Source organism: Solanum verrucosum, unplaced genomic scaffold (assembly GCF_900185275.1).
Source record: "Solanum verrucosum unplaced genomic scaffold, falcon-dt-bn FXZP01000009.1, whole genome shotgun sequence".
In the NCBI taxonomy this organism is placed as follows: domain Eukaryota; kingdom Viridiplantae; phylum Streptophyta; class Magnoliopsida; order Solanales; family Solanaceae; genus Solanum; species Solanum verrucosum.
In genome coordinates this window covers 4,604,641-4,623,624 of record NW_026020231.1, presented here as the reverse complement: position 1 = coordinate 4,623,624, position 18,984 = coordinate 4,604,641, and the positions used below count along the sequence as shown (strand labels likewise).

The window sequence follows — 18,984 nt, the reverse complement described above, 5'->3', positions numbered from 1 at the left end:
AATTTGCATCAATTAAAAGAAATGAAAATAGTGGAGTGTCCATTTATAAAACAGTAGGAGTATTCATAATTCATCGTTTATATTGATTACCCAAGAATCATCGCATTTCATGATGAGGTGTACTGTCGAGTACTCAAAATTCTTTGATATAATGGGTTAGTGCATGCACCTCACCATAAACGTGAGATAACAAATATAATGATGTGATATACGATTACTTGTTTGAGATGAAACTAGTTGAGAATTCTGAGGTCACAAGTTTGTGAAGACAAAAAATACTAGGTAATGCATACCATCTATCCTAGCTTTGGTGAATAGATATATGGTACTTGTTGTTTGTGGGAGATGATAGGTATCCCGTGAAATTAGTCGAGATGCGTGAAAGTTGGTCTGGACACTATAGTTAGAAAAAAAATATGTATGGACAAACAAGTCTATACTCTTTAATTATATATATATATATAATAGATGTCGAACTCCCTTTGGCTAGTTCGTGTGTTTACTTCTTCAGAATTTTGAACCCCTTCTTGAACATTTTTGGCTCCGCCAGCGGACCCTACACAACACATATGCAACTTGCTTTCGGTGCTTGTGACTTTACATTTTATTTTCATGCTTTAATGTGCACAATATGCTTTCATCATTATTCTTGATCCACACTTGCTATTTGTTTGTTTAATTATGATTATCTGCTAACCCCCTCTCATGTTCACTATCAAAAGTATATGCTTCTTCCAAAAACAAAAAAAGGGTGCCATTAATCATGTCATTAATAAAAAATATATGCCACTATCCATTCTATAAAATAAATCATATGTCAAAAATCCTTTATAAATTTTATGCGAATTAATTACGTCCCATTGATATTCTGCGTTGCGCAATGCCTATCTAGAGGTGGATGTAGCCTTTTATCTATAGTTCATATGATCATCTCAACCCATAATTTTTTACACGAAGTAATATAGTAATCATTTTCGCATCTTTTATTTATTTCGACGATTCGAGTTGTAGTATTTCTTGTGTCCATATGATTTTATTGTTAGTATAGCCATGTGTTTGCTTAACTTCACGAAATTAGTGATTGCATTGGGTCAAATATGGGCATGATGGGTTCTCCAATTGTCAACATTATAGTAATTCATATCTTCATTTTTTTTTTTTAATGAAGTCCATCTGTTTGCTATTAGGACCAGACAACTGCTTTAACCTATAAATTATTCATAGTGGAGACAGAATCATAGGTTAAATACGAAAAGTAAATTCTCTAAATATTGTTACTTTCAAATGCACCTAGATCTAACACATGGAGACATGTTCTTCTAGAGGCCACAAGGCTTCAAGTTTATAGGGATAATGGTCCATCCCTCAACCTTTTTTTGTACTTAAATAACAGGCTTTTGTCTTGTAACATAGTTCGAGCCTATGACGTATGCCTAACCCAACACATACAGTTTCCACACTATTAGTATCTTGAGCTCATAAGCCATCAGTTTTACATTGGAATTGTGTGCTTTATGTCCAAAGCTAGATGATAGAACAATAACTAACAAATTAGTACCAAGAGTCTGGCATATTGATTCAACAGCATTTGTTGAAATTGTCAAAGAGAAGATCAAGCAAGACGTTCTCAACTAACATCAATTTCAACAGACAATAAGACATTTACATATTAGTTTACTCCAAAGATTGGATATTCTAGCACTGTGTTCCAATTCTTTGGCACATCAACATTCAAACTTACCAACGACTAATACTCACGAGTACATATGCATAACTATAATTAGGAACTAATGGGGTTGACCGTTGTGAGTGACAATCCTGAAGACTGAACAAGCTCCGCTACTAATCTCTGCACAGAATTTCATATGTTAGAGCAAATAGAGTAATCTCATACAAACATGTTTTTTTCTGTCAAGAACAATGTGATTTAGAGCAAATCACAAATATCAAGTCACTTTGACCACAGGTATCTAGAGCAATCAAAGCTAGATAGAGCATGTTGAAAAATATGAACCATAGTCACTGAAACAAATTCTCAAGGAGTTCAAATCAGGAAAAGCAAGTAAATTAAGTCGAGCGTTTAGTCTTCATTGCTCTTTGGCCGAGGAAAACTAGACTAACGTATTTCAAACTGACAAGATATGAAATGCTTCCATATAATGAAGGAAAAGAACTTAGCTTTAATAAATTACTTGTTTTGGTCAATTCTTAATGCAAATAGTAATATGATACTTCCAAACTAATTTGATCACCACATATAAAGCTAGCTACACTATATAGATCCTTTACTTGTCTTGGCGTACCCATGTCAAATGGTTGTGACATGGGTATGGGACTATGGGTCCTACATGAACTGACACTCGTATTGAATATGTATCCATAAATAAGTTTGTGTAACATAGGTAGATAACAGCTGAGAGGTTTAGAAAGAGGGGGTTGGGGTATTTGATGGTCAACATCTCCTGTTACTGAAATAAAATGCAGGGATGTATAAACATATCATCGAACTTCAGTTTTATTCTCATATGCATGAACTGCCGTTCTGCAGACAATCCACACAAGAGTACACACCAGTAATAAGATAAAAGATGTAGGATTGGCACATCACTTTAATAATCATGTTTGCTAAATGTTGCTAGAGCACATGAGACATGGTTACCTCAGAATTTAATATCAAAAATCAAACTTACCATGCTATATTCTCCCAATGAAGAAAACCACCGTGCCCTCTAGCATTTGAGAAGCTGTAATCAGGTCCAGAAGCTGGGTACATAAAGAAGTGAGCAATTCAGTTTATCAGATTAATTCAGTACAAGCAAAAAAAACACTACATACTAAGATCCACTTGAGTCATAGGTGAAAGTCTGAGGGAAGGCAAAAGAAGTACCTTCATAACCCCCGAAAACTGGATCTTCTGCCAACAGAAGGGGTGTGTCTAGGTCAATGAATCTGCAGAGAATTTAGGTACATAAATTAGAGAACCAATCAAATTGGATAGATAATACAACCATGATTATGTTTAGTATTTGTCGAAACATGGATATACTGATGTCAACTTCAATGAAGTATTAAAATACTTCATAGAATTTTAATCCAGTCATAGTACTATCTCTATTTGTTTGACCCGGTGATTCGGTTTATACCATGTTGAATGTTGAGTTGGGTGATACAGGGAAGGTGGGGAGAGAGGAAGTAAAATAACAGGTGCAGAGTCATTATCATCACTTGCAAAGTTCAAAAGGGGGATGGAAAATAGAGTAATCAGCTTTATTACTCACTCTAAAATTGACCAGATAAAGGAGGTAAATCACATTCGCTTCTCTTCTACTGGTATCAACTGACATGTCGCAAAGAATTAATAATTCACCAAAGCAAAATAAACCAATCATATACCCTTCTCTTCTCCATGACCCTTATAACAAAGCATAAAACTGAATCAAGATTAAGATTCACCTTATTCTTATTTTGTTTTCCGAAAGAAGAATGAATTTATTCTACATTACTAGTGAACACCTCCCAATTGATTGTCCAATTCCTAGTGTCTCCAAGTAGTGGTGATTGTGAAAACCAGAATCCAAAGAATTGAATACTGGATAACATCAAAAAGTGAGACAGCAACAAACATTTTTGACCACCAAAGTATCATATGCTTGACTGCCAACTAGAAAATCAGCTGAATTGCCAGTATGGTGATAGTTTATAAGTCCAACTATATTTCATATTTATGCGAGTGTGTTTCCCAGCAATGATGATATGTTATGAGTTTGCATCAAAGCAGGTTGTTTTTTCCAGAGAACTTGCAATAGAAACTTACTTGAAACATCCAAGGCCAGCGGCTAGATGACCAGCAAAGCCCATGGCAAGCCTGGTTTCAACCATACCACCAATCATCAGATTTAAACCTGAGGACCTCACCAAGTCAATAATTTCCAGAGCCCCAAGCACCCCAACTTTGGCAAGCTTAATGTTAATGACATCAGCAAGACTTTCTTGCACTATCTTTTGAGCATCAACCAAACTTCGACAGCTTTCATCGGCAGCAACAGATACCCCATATTTGTCCTTTGCAATCTGACTGACATGACCAAGACCTTCCCAATCATCTCTATGAACAGGTTGTTCAAATAGCACCGGAGTCACATCCATTTCTGACAGGAAAATAGAGATTTGTGATTTTCTCTTTCGAGCAGATAATGATGTATCCGGGCAACTGAAAAAAATCTAATCATTTATCATAGAGATATGTCTAGTATATGAGAGGGAAGTTCAGAGAACTCAGATTCAGAGATTCAGAGATTCTTTGTCATTCCTCTGTCCATACAGATAGGCGAACATTAGATCTAGATTATAACTTAAAAAAGAAAATATTTTACCATGCAACTTTTCCAGGACTTTAATAGCTTCATTTGCCATGTAACCTTCATTAGCATCTAAGATAAACAAGCAATCAGGATGTGCTGCACGTATGGATTGAAGCACTTCAATGTCTCCGTTCAAATTCTTGCCCACCTTAAGCTTTAAAGTCTTGAAACCTTGTTTACGATACTTTGAAGCCAGTTCAGAAGCTTCCATGGGTGAAACTATCGGAATCTACAATAAGATGGTCACTGAGATCTATTTAAACACGTCTACGACAGTTCTTAATTTTCTACTCTAATTTTCTCAAGTAAGAATATCTTGTTAAATATGGTTTCTACTTAGGAGATGTTTGATGGCATTGTTGTAACTTGAGAGCAATGATTCAGGCGCAAGTCCTAGGAAACTAACAGAGGCAGAAATTATTGTGTATTGCCAACTAAAGTAGAATAAGAAAGAAAGCCTCAACTGTAATGTCAGTAGATATTGCATTAGACACTCCACCAAATAGTCTCCACAGAGGTATTCCAATGCTGTTCGCCGCTGCATCAATCAGTGCCATCTCAACTCCTGCCCTGACCTTCAATAAAGTTAAAATTTGAATCAGTACCACACAAGTTTTCAGTTCTACAAAGATGAATTTGAAAGATAAGAAAAAACATAGTTAAAGTATATAAGGGCTCAAGGTAGCTTGTCAATTCCTGTGAATAATGTAGTGTCCAAGCTGGAGGCAGCAGCAGGACTACTGTAAACACACAAGTACGTGTTTCGTCCAATGTATTAAAAAAGATCCATCACCATAAGAAAGGATTACTAGTTTAGCTTCACAGAAAGGATTTCTGCACATGACATTACCGAAAACTAAAAAGAGATGCTGACTGAAGGTAAGTCAGAAGAACCACGCGAGAAGGACAATTGAGTGTGCAACAAAACAGAGAAGTTATCATCATATAGATAAAGAGACTTAATAAGAAGGATGAATGAGTCTGGTACATGTATCACAATCTAGGGTCCATCCCAGAAACTATATAGGTCAATATAGAAAGGCCAAACATGCAAACTAGTAACATTAAAATTAGTTAAACAACGTCCATAAATAAAATTCTCAGGCTTGGAAGAAACACACATGCAAGTTATGCATTCCCTTCAAAGCGATAATTGTCTCCCAAGTCACTTTCTTTTTCCAGTTTCACCTAGTCAGAATTCTATTCCTTCCATATCCTAGCCTCTAAACTCTGACGCCATGTGCCAATGTAGATAAGCTGGACAAAAGGTCCATTGAATTGTTACACTAACAAAGGTAGTAATCCACTCAATAACCATCGTATTAAAAAAAGGTACTCCAGTAAATAACTCCATTATCAGCAATTTTATCTCTCACTAAGACCTAGAGAGAATATCATAAACAGATAAGCCTATAGCACCCAATGTTATGTTGACCTTTGAGTTCCAATCCTAGGAATCAATTCCATGAGACACTTAAAATGATGAAGCCAAAAGAAGTCCATAATTCTTCTTAAGACAACAAACTAACATCAAGGTTAAAGAAATGTCTCTGTCAGAGGAAAAAAAAAAGCATAAAACATAGATAGACACTGAAACTTGGCCTCAATTTCCAATCAACACTCCAATAGTGGAAGTGCACATCTAGACACCTAAACTCCTATCCACTACGTCAATTGAACACTCCAACTCAAAGGCGAATCTAGGATTTCTACAATATGAGTGCACCACTAAAAAAAAGAAGGAAGTGAGAGTTGATCCCTAGTCCTCAAGGTAAATAACTCAACATTCAACCAACTACACCATTTAACCTTCCTGTAGCAGGGGCGCCAACAGATAATAATAGACCAATTTTACAAAATATTTACATAAAATAATTAGTTTTACGGGGAGACCATGGGTTCACATGCCCCATATTTTACATGTAAATTTGCCCCTGGTCCAACTTACAAAATGAACATCTACACACCACCAAAATTCATGGGTCACATCAACGTGGAGTGTCCACAAGATCAGTGGGACCGAATTGAGGTGTCTAGATGTGCACTCCAAAGTTGGAGGAGGCCAAGTTTGAGTGTTATCCAAGTGTTTAGCCAAAAAAAAAAAAAAAGGTCTAAAATTTTCAGTTAAAACAACTTCAGTTTGCATAGAACATACAACAGATGGAAAGCGAATTAGTACCCTACTAGGTTCAACAAGAAAAGAGGACCACAGTCCACAGACCCAAACGGACCAAAGCCAAACCAAGAAGAAATCAAACACTATTGTCTTTTTCTTTTTTACCCCTCTCTCCAGGAGCTCCTACCTTTTTGCTCGCTTGGTGACCCGAACCCCCAAACTTAGAATTGGAGGAGGTGTTGGGTGTTTACCATTTGAGCGACCCCTCTTGTCAAAATCAAACACTATCAATATCACAACTGACACAAAACAGAGTTAAACGGTAAATATAAAAGAAAAAAAGAGTTTCTATTACAGAATCCATAATGACAAAGCAAAAGATATTACTGGCATAACTCACAGAAGCAAAATCATGGCCAGGAAGCACGTCGCCAATTTTTGTTAATGCGAGATTTAAAGTCATTTCACGGCTCTGCTTCAAGAACTCACAGGCTTCAGCCGCTTTTGCTAAGGCAGTGGTTTGATCCTCTGCAGTCACAAATGGAAGAATTGGGGCTTCACCCCACCCAACACAGCCATTACTCAACTCAATCCTTATAGCTACGTTTTCCACTTTGTCCAATCTTGATGATGCAATAGTAAAAGGAGCAATCAGTGGCACATTCAGTGGCCTCCCTTCCGCTTTATGAACATCAATTGTCACTGTTTCCATCAAATTCTTGAACCCAAAGCTTGTCGCTGTAGGTGCCACCGCCGGCGTCGCTGCCGCCATGCAGGCTGTAACGACTTTGGGGTTCTTGAAATTGGGGGTAAAGTTAGAAACTTTAGACAATTGGGTGTGTAAAGAAGTAGTAGAATGAAGGAAACAGTGAGATTGGTAGTTTTGAGTAAGCCCAATACGATCCATCTTTTATGAATTACAGTAAATAGTGAATTTGAGCTTCACTGATTGGCGTTTGGACAGAAAAGGGAAGATTTCAAAAAATGTCATAGTGATTATCGACCAACTTTGTTCTTATAGTTGTCCTCTGCTGACACTGTGATTGAAAGACTGATAGGTTTATTTTATTTGAAAAAAAAACGATAGTCATGTGGGAGAATTTTGGAAAGCTTTTGTCGTATGTACTTTGTTTTGTTATATTGGAATAGAAGGATTGGTGGACGATACAATAGAATACTAAACAACATTTCTATCGATTGTATAGTGTATGCCGATTTTATCATTATTGTAGGTAGAAAAATTGTTTGAGGTGTGAATTCAAAAGAATCAGATGTTGATGTGAGTTATCCAAGAGAAATCAAAAAGAAAGATAGAACTATTTTTATTTTGAATTAAATAATTTAAAATTATTGAATTTTTCAAAATAAGATTCAAACTTACGATTAATAATGACTGCTCTATTATTGAACTATTGAGAAATAATAGGAAGAAAAATTGATTTCACAAAGTTTAATTTATATTTTCAAATTCATAAATAATATGAGCTTAAAGTTTTCTTTGTAACTTCCCCTCTTGCATTAAAATTGAAGTCTTTCTTTACTAGTATATCTTAAGTTATTATAATATTAAGAACGGATAAAGATGGAAAAAAAAAATTGTTAACGTATTGAAAATGATTTAGAATTGATCTTTCATAATTATACTTGATGTTGATTTTCGGATTAAAAATACCCCTCCTACTTATTGGACTTCAATTGCCCATTATAGTTAAAAATGTCTTTCCCTTTTAACGAAATTACAAGATAATCTAAGTGGAATTTTAATTAAATAAGTGGTATTGATTTATTAGCCAATATAGATATATTAAATCAACCAACAAATAATCCGATTCATTCAAATTCATTTGTTAAGAATTGTTGAAGCTGAAAGAGACATTTTTAGTTTGAAATTTAAGTAAAAAATAATTAGGGTATAATAAGTGAAATGAGAACAAATTTGAACAATTTTTAATACGTAAAAGCTAGGAACTTCTTTTTTAACCATTTTCTATATTCAAAATCAAATTATTAGATTTTGGAGTGTGATGATGGTATTAGATAAATTGAGGTTCATTCATTTTCAACGAAAAGTTGAAATTTAAAGAATAGATTATTACAATCAAAAACATGTTATTGGTGTTTTAGTGATTTTACTAAGTGAGTTGAACTTAGTCGAATAAGTAAATTTTCCAAAATATGATTGATTAAGAAATATCACACTGTATATAATCTCACATCAATGTACCTAGCTAAGATCCAATCACAATTCACAACCAAGTAAATGAGGAGTCTATTTTTAATTAAACATGACAGCTAGCATGTTTAACATCCTTAACACCTAATTAGTAATATTTTTCTACGAATTTAAAACACATAGGGCCTCGTGAGAGTGGTCCAACATGATACTTAACATTAATTAAAACTTTATATTATAAGATGTCTCTTGGATATTTCCTAGGGTTATTTCCCCATTGATTCTACAGTTAATATCCCTATTTGATCTCCAAAGGGTGATTCCACTAATGCCTTCTTCTTAAGCTAAGTTCTTGTCTTGCTTGAAAAAAAAATCGATTTTTTGATACTCCAAACATCAATGACATAATGCGGAGGCAGATTCAAAATTTAATGAGTGAATATAGTTATTTAAATTAATATAGAATAATAATAATTTTTAATAGATTTCTTAATATATAACACTAAGTCTAAAGAAAAATTATTAAATTCTCAAAAACCTTTTTGCAAAATGTTGTCTTTATTAGTGTATGCACTCTTTTTAACACAACATGAATCTAGCAAGACACATGCAGCTTCAAATTGGCCAACAAAAGCAACAGTTTTTTTTTAATGCAACTAGACTATTTTGTAGGTTAAAAGAGTCGGTTTGAATTGACAGTTTAAAATTAAAGTAGTTTGGTAGAGTTTTATTAAAATAAAATAAATATTTAAAGAACTTATATTTTAGCCAAAATCAAATGAACCAAAAGTTATAAATTAAAAATTATAACTTATGACTTATAAATTCTAAGCTCATTCAAACAGAATTGGTAGAATATTTGAAACTAAGGAAATCAATTTCTTAATATTTGTCTAAGGCATGCTTAACGCATGTTAAAATCACACAATTTTGCTCAAGTGTTACAAATGAATTACTAAATTATTATTTTTGTGACAAAAAATATTTTTCATTCAATTTTGCCTAAGTATCATATAAAACGTAACTCTTTTTTCCTCCTAATGACTTTTTATAATACTTGGGCAGTGACCTTTAATTAGTTACATAAAATAATTTGGTGACTTTCGTGATACTCAGATAAAGTCGAGGTGATACCTTCATTCTCAATTTGATCTAGCCATGGCCACATGCAATTTTAAGTGAGAAACTCATATTGTTAGCCTTTTGTAGCCACATGTAATGTACATAATGCTTTCAAAAAAGTCTAAGATGAGATGCTAAAAGTTTGTCAAACGAAAAGCATAGAAGATGCAGGGCACTAACAGTAGGTGCAATACAAAGTTAAACAGATGCAAACTCTATGCTCAAGAAATTCTTTTCTTCCCCTTTTTTTCTACTTTCTTGGCTACGAAGCTTAGTACCAAAATTGACTTATTTAAACTTATTAGCTAAGAATCGATTTACGTACGGAGAGACGTTTATCAGAATTTCATAATCATGGCAACTTATTCATCTGATTCTGATAATGATTTTGCACCTACATCAAAACTCTTAGGCCGCCAAAGGCCTATTCATTCTGTTTTAGGAGGAGGAAAAGGTATCAATTTCAATTTTGTACGTATATTTGACTTGAGTTCGTTACAGGAAATGATAAACTTTAAATCATGAATCTGCCTCTACTGCTAATATGAGTAGTAATAGAAAAGTTGTTATAACATTTCAAATGCTGGATTTCACTTTTTTATCTTTTAAAAATGACTTTTTGGGTTAATTAATTTGCAGTTGCGGACATATTGTTATGGAGAGACAAGAGATTTTCAGGCGCGATTCTTATCGCAGTTGCAGTAATATGGTTTCTTTTTGAAGTTGTGGATTATACCTTTGTGACTCTGCTTTGTCATGTTTCCATCACCACTATGTTAATTGTCTTCATCTGGTCTGCTGGTGCTGATATGTTTGGCTGGTAATCCTCTTATTTTCCATTCCTATGAATGAATATATATACACACAGAGACGGATTCAGGATTTAAATTTGATCAGTTCAGCTTTTATGTTCTTAGCACTAAACTCATTACACTTTTGAAATTATGAGTTCAGGATCTTGATTTAGTATGTTTATTCTCGAAAACACTAGATTCAGTTGAGTTGAACCTTTTGATTATATACTACATTCGCCTTTGTATATATGTATTATTTGTTGATTATTCATATAACATGTGCAGGACACCTCCAAGCATTCCCAAAGACATATTACAAGATACTTCATTTGTTGAAGTTGCTTCAATATTACACAAGAAGTTCAACAATTTCCTCTCCATATGTCACTTTGTAGCATGTGGAAATGATGCAAAATCCTTCTTTTTGGTATATTATGAATCAAATAATTTACTTAATCATGTCCTTCATTTCAATAGATTTATAATACATAAGTAAATCAATGCTAAATTTCATGTTTTAGGCCATCATTTCTCTCTATTTATTATCAGTGATTGGAAACTATATCAGCACTTTGAACCTTTTGTTCTTTGGTAAGTTTACTTAGCTATTTCTCATTCTTCTATTAGAAACATAAGTCTTTTTTTTTTATCCATTAATGTTAATTAAACTTCTCTGTAATTGTTCACAAGGCTTGTTGTGTGTGGAAACTCTCCCATTTCTTTACGAGCGATACGAGGAAGAAGTCGACTATGTTGCATATAAAATGAAGAGACAAATGAGAAAAACTTACAGGAAGTTCAATGCAGATTTTCTAGGAAAAATTCCCAGAGGACCAACCAAAGAGAAAAAGGGTAAATAAGTTGGAAGCACAAAACATGGAAGTGGACTAATGTTGTTTTGTTGGATATCCAAAATAATGTACTAGTAATTTGCAATTTGATCAATGTACAGTAATTCAATAGCACACCTTGTAAAATGTATTTGCAGAACTAGTCAAAATTTCAATGATAGAATGTGAAGTTAACAATGGGAAAAAGGAACAAAAAGTTGTAACTAATTAATGGATAAGAATTTTGACTTTAGTAGTGACAGAAGCACTGACGATTGATGAATTCTATTTCTGGCGAAGGAACAGATTAAAAAGTAGGAGCATAGTGTGTTGCACGTTGTGAGTTAGGAGTACGTCGTTATGATGTAAAACTTAAGTGGAGAAAGATAGAAAAGTATACTCATTATTCATTGAATTTTGAACCATACACGGTGGCCTTAGAAAATTTATTGATTAGTATAAGACTAAATTAATTAAATTGATAAACACTAAGAGAGAAATATAGAAAAAGAGAACTTTAATGTTTCCACATATATAGTTTGTGTGTCCTTTATGGAAACCACCATGTTACTTATTAAATCAACCTCAACAATGAAGCTTGTGACAAATTCTGTAGGCATGTTCTCTTTTAGTAAAATATAACTGAATTATTGCACTAATTTGAATTTCCACTATCTAAGGATTAGATCGCACTAATTATTACAACCTACCCAAGATGAGTATTAGCAAAATATATAATTAATTATTTTAATTTGATACAAATCATGTACTCACTATATGATTAACTTGGCAACAACATGCATACCCAATGTAATCTCACAAGTGGATCTGAGGAGGGTAGTATGTACGCAAACTTTATCCCTACAAGGTAGAGAAGTTATTTCCAATACATTCATATGGTCGTATTATGGGGTAAGGTTTGCGTATAGTTCATCCTCTCCCAACCTCACTTGTGGGATCACATTGAGTACGTTGTTATTGTTGTTGTTTACATGCATTATGGAAGGCTTCAAATCGCATGAAGCCAAGTGGACTTAGCTAAGGACAGAAGACAATGAAAAGCAAAGCGTATAAACAATACTAATTAGTTGCAATTAAGATCTAAGTATTATAATAATTAAACTACATTAAGTTTGGTAGGGACTAGTGTTAGATTTGGAGAACCTCTCATTTGAAGGATAGTATAATTTAACAGTCCTTGAATGAAAAGGGTCCAAATAGTGCATAAGAGAAAATTCATATAGCGGCTATCTGGGGTAGGTGATAAATGCCTTTTTATTCTTAATTAAAGGTTTCAGATTCGAACTCGGGATGTAACCATAAGGGTTTTTTTCAGGCGCAAATCTGAATTTTTCAAGTCTCAGTGATTCTGAACCTAGAATGAGAGAACTAAAAGATGAAAATTCAAATTTAATTTGGAATTGAGGTGTCATACTAATGGACTCATTCTCACACATCATAGAAAGGGACAAAGAAGAGTGGGATTCTGAAAACTCAAAATCCAACTCTTGATAGTGGCTGTGTGTACCCACAACATATAAATAAAGTTGTGATTGTGAAAAGTTATAGAGAAGACTTTGTAGTGAATTTGGCCTTTGCAACAACTATATATAACTTCTCCACAAAAGAATAACACAAGAAACATATTAAAAAGGGAAAAAAAATGGCAAGGGAATTGAGTGTTTTGATTGATGGAGAAAGATTTGGAAATGTTGGCACTAATATTTTGCTAACATTCATGGGAATTTTGGCTACGATTTTCGCCGTAACGTTTGTAATCTTGTCATGTGCACAAGGGATGCCAAGAGATAAATCAGCAGCAACAGAATCAAGTGCCTACGAAGGCGCCGTATGTGCAGCAGGCTGTGGTGCAGGTTGTGGTGCTTGAATGTGTAGGAGATTAAGAATCTTGGATTCAGAATGAGCGTGATGATCACCTAATTTAGAATTTATAGTCGGTGGAGTCAGAGTTTTAATTTTTTTAGCATATGTATACCTCTAGATCAATCGGAAAATAAATGAATTTCATTTGAACCTACAAAACTCGTTCTAAATGTACCTCAACCTGAATGTATTTTTTGTCATAGCAAGTCTCTAGTAATCATGCTAAAGATGAAAGTAATAGAGAAATCCCCAAAGTTGGTAGTCTAAAACTTTTTTTTTTCTTCTTTGGTGGTGGGTCAAGCTTTAGTACTATTTCTTTCAGTCCTCTTAACTTTTTTCCCTTCATTTCTTTAAGCTCAAATTTATCAATGAAGTGCTGTCATTTGTTTGAGGTCAGACACTCAGACTAAAGAGTACAAGAAGAATTGAATACCATTTTTTGCTGATTAAAAAAATAAAGTTATTCTCAATAGAGCTCATACTGTTCCTACACAACTATGAGTTATTTTACTTGTATATATTTAGCTCCAATCATCCAGTGACAACCAAGAATGTAAAATTCAAAATAAAATTGGATGCAGACTGTATTATATTATGTACTTATTGAAAATATATAGTATATTGTCAAGATGGCCGAGTTGGTCTAAGGCGCCAGTTTCAGGTACTGGTCCGAAAGGGCATGGGTTCGAATCCCATTCTTGACAAGAACTTTTTATTTTTCCAGATTTAACCATCAATGCTCAATTATGGACAAAATTCACTGTGTTTAGCTCAGACTCTCTATGCATAGATTTAACCATCAATGCTCAATTATGGACAAAATTCACCGTGTTTAGCTCAGACTCTCTATGAATGTCAACGCCACCGATGGAAGGACAAGAAGAAAGATGAGAACTAGGAGGATCAATGCTACTACTTTGTATGGCTCTATCTTGTAATCATTTGACTTGAGAAAGTCATAACGATATCTGGAGTGATGAGCATAGTATTTAACTTTAAAATGTTCCAACGAAGGGTGTTGTTTTCTCTTTAGTGCATCCTTTTTACTTTCTCGTGTCAACAGATTGAACCTAGCTAACATTGTTTATCTATACCTTCTCACCACAATTCTCAGAATCAGTTACTCAGTGGAAACATATTTGATGATTCCCTCCACACGTTAGAACTTATGAGTTACAATACAGCTATGAATTCCATTATTCCCAAGTGAAAATTAAGTTACACGGATAAAAATAACTAAAAAGCCGGGCACAACATCTAGAAAAATCACATCCCAAACAAGTGTCACGGTTCACACACTACCAACCTTGCTTAGCAGACAACTTATAGGACTTTTAAGACAATGGACTAGAACTAAGATAGCAAAAGCAGCTTGAAAGGGTAAAGTTTGTAATTTGACTACTCTCAAAGAAGAGACAGCAGTTATTTTCATCCTCTTTCAGCAGGGGATGGATGAGAAGCAGCAGTTAAAGTAAAAACGGTCATCTCTTGACATGGTTTCCTGTCGTCTTTGACCCTTGTCATCCTAATCTTCTTCATATGCTTTGAGAACAAGGGTAGCTAATACATAGCAGTGCCACCAAAAGTAAGTGGTAACTCTTTTGCACCAGACCATGTAAGAATGCCCCCTTGCAAACCTGTACTAATTGTGAATGTTGAAAAATGTTTTGAAATGTCAATGAGAAGGCACATCAATAACCTTGTGTTTATCTTCTACAAGAAAATGCCAGCTGCAAACAGCTTATTGTCATGCATGCAGCAAGCTAGATTCTTTCAATTTCATGGTTTTTGCATGCAGCCTTTCCATGAATGCAGGATTTGCTTTGAGTCTCTGCTTCACATACGAGGTTCGAACATCCTCTACAATTTTGTTAGCTTTTCCAGCCTCTTCAATAAGAGCAAATAGAGTCCTCAGGCAGTCCTTCCTATTCTCCTCGCGGTGTTCAAATCTGAGTAAAAATAAACATTTATTCATTGTAAGTTCCCCAAACTTCAAATGCCAGATCATCAATAAGCAGCAGTTAAATACTTCCAACTAATTATCTCAACAATAGTTACGCATTAATAGCTCAGATGGAAGATAAGCCAAAACAAGTGACCCCATAAAAAGATCAGATACTAGTAATTTAGATACACCCAAAATGGGACCTTACCTTTCACTAGTTATAGTAAGCTCATCTCTCCCAGGATGGTAGCGTTTTCCGACCAATTCTCTTAAGCGACGAAATTGATGCTTCGACAGACCCAACTCTTTCACTGTAACAGCCAATTTGACTTTCCTGTTTTTTGGATGCCATGCATCACCCCCAGGAGCAAAGACCACTCTTGTTAGCCATCTGAGAACTGGACCTTCACCTGGTGGATCATCCAAATCCTTTTTGTCATCTGGCAAAGTAGTCCCATCAAACTGTGGAGCATCCTTCTCCATCAGTTTTGCGCACTCCACGACCACCCCATCTTCAAACTCCTTGAACAATGCATAGCCTTCTTCAGGGGTAATCTCACCTTTTTCAACCCTTTCACCTATCTCATCAAACTTGACTTCCACCTTCTTCTTAATTTCATCTGGTCAAAGATAAAATATCCGATGAGTCAAGAATCCAAATATTAGATTGGGACATCAAATATATCACTGAAACTGACTCTAATATCCTGTAAAAGACAAGTTTAAATAGTGTCCTAAAGAGACAACATTATGTGAAACTGAAATGTAATAAAGCTTATAACTACTCCATACAAGTTATCAGAGAAAGTAGCTAGTGATGAAATTATAATTGACTGAAGAGTTGAAAAAATATTGTTACCAGGTAAGATGTAATTATCTCGATCAAGAAACCCTAACTAACTTTTTTATTGCTCCTGCCACACTTCTTTGAAAGTTCAACCCTTCTTTTTTCCCACCACTACAATTTTATAAACCTAACAGGGAAGGAATAGAAAATGGAATTTATCGAACTAAAGATTATATTGTGGAAATCACACCCCTGTGCCCATTTAAGTTCGGACATTATCAGCAGTATTGCTGAACTAGATCACAGATATTATCTTTTGATTGTTAATTGGAATAAACATTATTCACCTGCATGCTTCGGAAAACTTTTAAAGCTGAAACCTTTCCACTTTAATTGGCAGATATTATCCCTATCTTATATTTAAGGTGTCATATCTTTACATGGTATCAAAGCCAAGCCCATCCCAATTTGTTGTTCACCCGATGTTGGTCCCCCATTTAGAAGTGTTCACGCTCCAGTTGAGGTCTGGGCGAGCGGGGGAGTGTTAAGAAGTCCTCATGAGCTAGCTTTTGGGGTTGAGTTAAGCCCAGGTGTCATATCTTTACAATTGTGTTGCAGGAAAAGACAGAAAATAGCATGAGAGTCATCACCGTTGATGTTTCAGTTCACAGGCCAGTCAAAATCTAAAACTAATGAAGCTAATCTAGGCCAAAAAGAATTATTTACTGCAAGGAGGGCCTTAAGCTAAAGCTCCAAAAAGTCCAACAATTTATTAATTCTTTTGAAACAGATGTAAAATTTTGGAATGATAAAAAAATATGCACCAGCTACCTTCCAAACAGCTGACCACCTGATGATTATGAGCTACGCGTAGGTACCTTTCCTAGTTCAACAGACAATTTAAATTTTTCACTTGCAAGAAGCTCATTATAAAACTCAAAGAGATACTAGGGGCTGGACCTTTTATAAGCTTAAAGCCCTGTCGAAAGTAACATCATGATGCAAAAGAATTCATGTTCTACTAATGGGGATAAGAAGTAAAGAATTAAGAAGCCAGAAGAGCATACAAAAGTAGTACCAGGTAAAATTTTATCCCAGCTAAGCATCTCCTGTAAAATTTCCTCACACTCTCTTGTATCCTTAAGATGCCCATGCTCAGTAGCCTCTTTTATCATATCATCCCACTTCCTGTCATCCATGTTGAAGAACTTATCAGTCACCATTTTCCTTTTCACAATATCTGTTGCGTCATACAAATCCTCAATATCTTCATCAGTGCTGTGACCTTCCTCGAAATCTGATTCAAACTCTTCATCATTTACACCATCCAGGGGTTTCATCTGCATCTCCTCCAACAACTCATCATCTGTATGTTCATGCTTTCCCGTCAATTTCCTCTTTAAAATTGCTTCAAGAATTGACGGAAGCGCCTCCTCGTTGCCTTTGTTGAAATACTCCTCAATCCGCAGCTTCAACTCTACAGTAGATATAACAAATGAGATAGCCCAATATGGAACCAAGAAACCCATTCAAATATAAAATGTACCATCCCTGATCTTAATTCACTACCATCTTCTATCAGTGTAATCCCCAAAGAAACGATAAATTGTTTAACACACCACAAAGAAAGCGTCATAAAGGGATTTCCATTGACAGAGCACCAAGAAAGTTGAAAAAAAGAAATCTTTTTTTCTGAGGGCATTTTAGTTGGAACAACAAACCTAGAGACGACAGTAAAATAAGACCCAAAATTCTACTACTTAAATTTTCTCCAATATTCTATTGTCAGCAATCCGCATCAATCATAGCAAGAGAGATCCAGTACATATTCTCATTAATCAGCAAAATCATTACACCTAACTTTGTCCACACATTTTCAGGGAGAAAAACGAAAGACTAAATTAACCCCACCACCCAATTTTCTCAGAATCGACAAATAATCGCCACTAAACTCATTGCAGATCGCCAAGTACTTACCTTTATTGTTGACATCTTCAACATTGAGGGAGACCTCTTCAACATTGAGGGAGACCTCTTTTTCGGTGGATTCATTCAAGCTAGTCTCCAGCTGAGGGCTTGGTTCAGGGGTGTTCTGATTCGATGAAGAATCATTTTCTGATGAAGAGAAGAATCTAATCTTTGACGGAACAACTGGGCGATGAATGATTTTACTGCTGCTATTGTTGAAATAATTCGGATTTGATTTGAAGTTTTGAGAGAGATGGAAATTGCGGGAGCACAGAGAAAGAGCTCGTCTCATGGTTTAGGGTTTTAGCGTCTCTCTGTTACAGTTTTGCTTTTCAGGGTTTGTTTTCTCAGTTATTAGATACAGGCAACTTCAACATTGGAACGACAAAAATATTTGTGTTTTTTTAACCACATACTTTGCTAAAAGGTAAAAGAAAAAATAGGAAAATAGAAAAGATTTTAAATATTAGTACTGGTAAATACAAGTATATTATTCAAATGTGAACTTCTACGTATAAAAGTGAATTGAATTGATTTCTATTTATAAAAAAGAAAAAAAGTTTATCGTAAAAAGAGAAGTTCACCGATGCATTATGACACCTCTTGTTTGATTAAATTGTCGGTGTTTGATTAAGTTGATTGCAAGTTATCTGCTTGAACTATTTGTACACAAATGATTTTGTTTCTGTAATGGTTTTTCCTAATCAGTTGTTCTGAGCACCTCTTGATAATTGAATTCAACCATCCCCTTAACAATATTTAAGCCCATGAAAGAGCTTCATGAATCATAACTAAAGAAAGCTTTAGCATCATTATAGGCATCCAAACAACCAGAAAGATGGCTTGAAAGATCTTTAACAAAGCAGCCTCGACCAACCCTTAAAAATTACCGCAAACTTGAAATAGTGCAGCCACAACATAGCATTAGCCAACCAGCAGGTGGGTTACTTCCAATAACACGGTGAAGATGGTGGGGGAGGCGGACATATCAGCCTCAGAATTGA

General features: G+C 34.9%; 3 protein-coding genes and 1 non-coding gene across 4 annotated transcripts; 2 read left to right on the top strand and 2 right to left on the bottom strand.

The window, feature by feature from the left end:
• Positions 1 to 1,551: 1,551 nt before the first annotated feature.
• LOC125832550 (L-Ala-D/L-amino acid epimerase) lies at positions 1,552 to 7,508 on the bottom strand. The gene is made up of 7 exons (XM_049511727.1): positions 6,878 to 7,508; positions 4,826 to 4,936; positions 4,374 to 4,590; positions 3,815 to 4,148; positions 2,888 to 2,949; positions 2,691 to 2,763; positions 1,552 to 1,849 (listed from the first exon to the last, which is right to left on the bottom strand). Coding segments are annotated over exons 1-7 (1,305 nt in total). The 5' UTR covers positions 7,385 to 7,508; the 3' UTR covers positions 1,552 to 1,848.
• Positions 7,509 to 10,109: 2,601 nt separating this feature from the next.
• LOC125832435 (reticulon-like protein B9) lies at positions 10,110 to 11,506 on the top strand. The gene is made up of 5 exons (XM_049511587.1): positions 10,110 to 10,226; positions 10,412 to 10,592; positions 10,852 to 10,993; positions 11,088 to 11,157; positions 11,257 to 11,506. The coding sequence occupies exons 1-5, from the start codon at positions 10,127 to 10,129 to the stop codon at positions 11,424 to 11,426; spliced, it is 663 nt and encodes a 220-aa protein (XP_049367544.1). The 5' UTR covers positions 10,110 to 10,126; the 3' UTR covers positions 11,427 to 11,506.
• A 2,397-nt stretch (positions 11,507 to 13,903) lies between these two features.
• Positions 13,904 to 13,984, top strand: TRNAL-CAG (transfer RNA leucine (anticodon CAG)). The gene has a single exon. It is a non-coding gene; the product is annotated as a tRNA-Leu (tRNA).
• Positions 13,985 to 14,559: 575 nt separating this feature from the next.
• Positions 14,560 to 18,292, bottom strand: LOC125832340 (uncharacterized). Its single transcript, XM_049511482.1, has 4 exons — positions 17,990 to 18,292; positions 17,091 to 17,489; positions 15,434 to 15,845; positions 14,560 to 15,229 (listed from the first exon to the last, which is right to left on the bottom strand). Exons 1-4 carry the CDS (start codon positions 18,270 to 18,272, stop codon positions 15,028 to 15,030), a joined length of 1,296 nt encoding a protein of 431 aa, XP_049367439.1. The 5' UTR covers positions 18,273 to 18,292; the 3' UTR covers positions 14,560 to 15,027.
• Positions 18,293 to 18,984: the final 692 nt, after the last annotated feature.

Bases quoted from the DNA above. Each gene is read 5' to 3' on its own strand.
- LOC125832550 (XM_049511727.1), bottom strand. From the start codon at position 7,384: ATGGATCGTATTGGGCTTACTCAAAACTACCAATCTCACTGTTTCCTT. The intron at 4,591-4,825 runs GTTGAGGCTTTC...ATCTTATTGTAG, and splicing joins CAATATCTACTGACATTACA to ATTCCGATAGTTTCACCCAT. The intron at 2,950-3,814 runs GTAAGTTTCTAT...AATTCTCTGCAG, and splicing joins GCTGGCCTTGGATGTTTCAA to ATTCATTGACCTAGACACAC.
- LOC125832435 (XM_049511587.1), top strand. From the start codon at position 10,127: ATGGCAACTTATTCATCTGATTCTGATAATGATTTTGCACCTACATCA. The intron at 10,994-11,087 runs GTATATTATGAA...TTCATGTTTTAG, and splicing joins ATGCAAAATCCTTCTTTTTG to GCCATCATTTCTCTCTATTT. The intron at 11,158-11,256 runs GTAAGTTTACTT...ATTGTTCACAAG, and splicing joins TTTGAACCTTTTGTTCTTTG to GCTTGTTGTGTGTGGAAACT.
- LOC125832340 (XM_049511482.1), bottom strand. From the start codon at position 18,272: ATGAGACGAGCTCTTTCTCTGTGCTCCCGCAATTTCCATCTCTCTCAA. The intron at 15,846-17,090 runs GTACTACTTTTG...ATCTTTGACCAG, and splicing joins CTGGGATAAAATTTTACCTG to ATGAAATTAAGAAGAAGGTG. The intron at 15,230-15,433 runs GTAAGGTCCCAT...ATTTTTACTCAG, and splicing joins CTTACTATAACTAGTGAAAG to ATTTGAACACCGCGAGGAGA.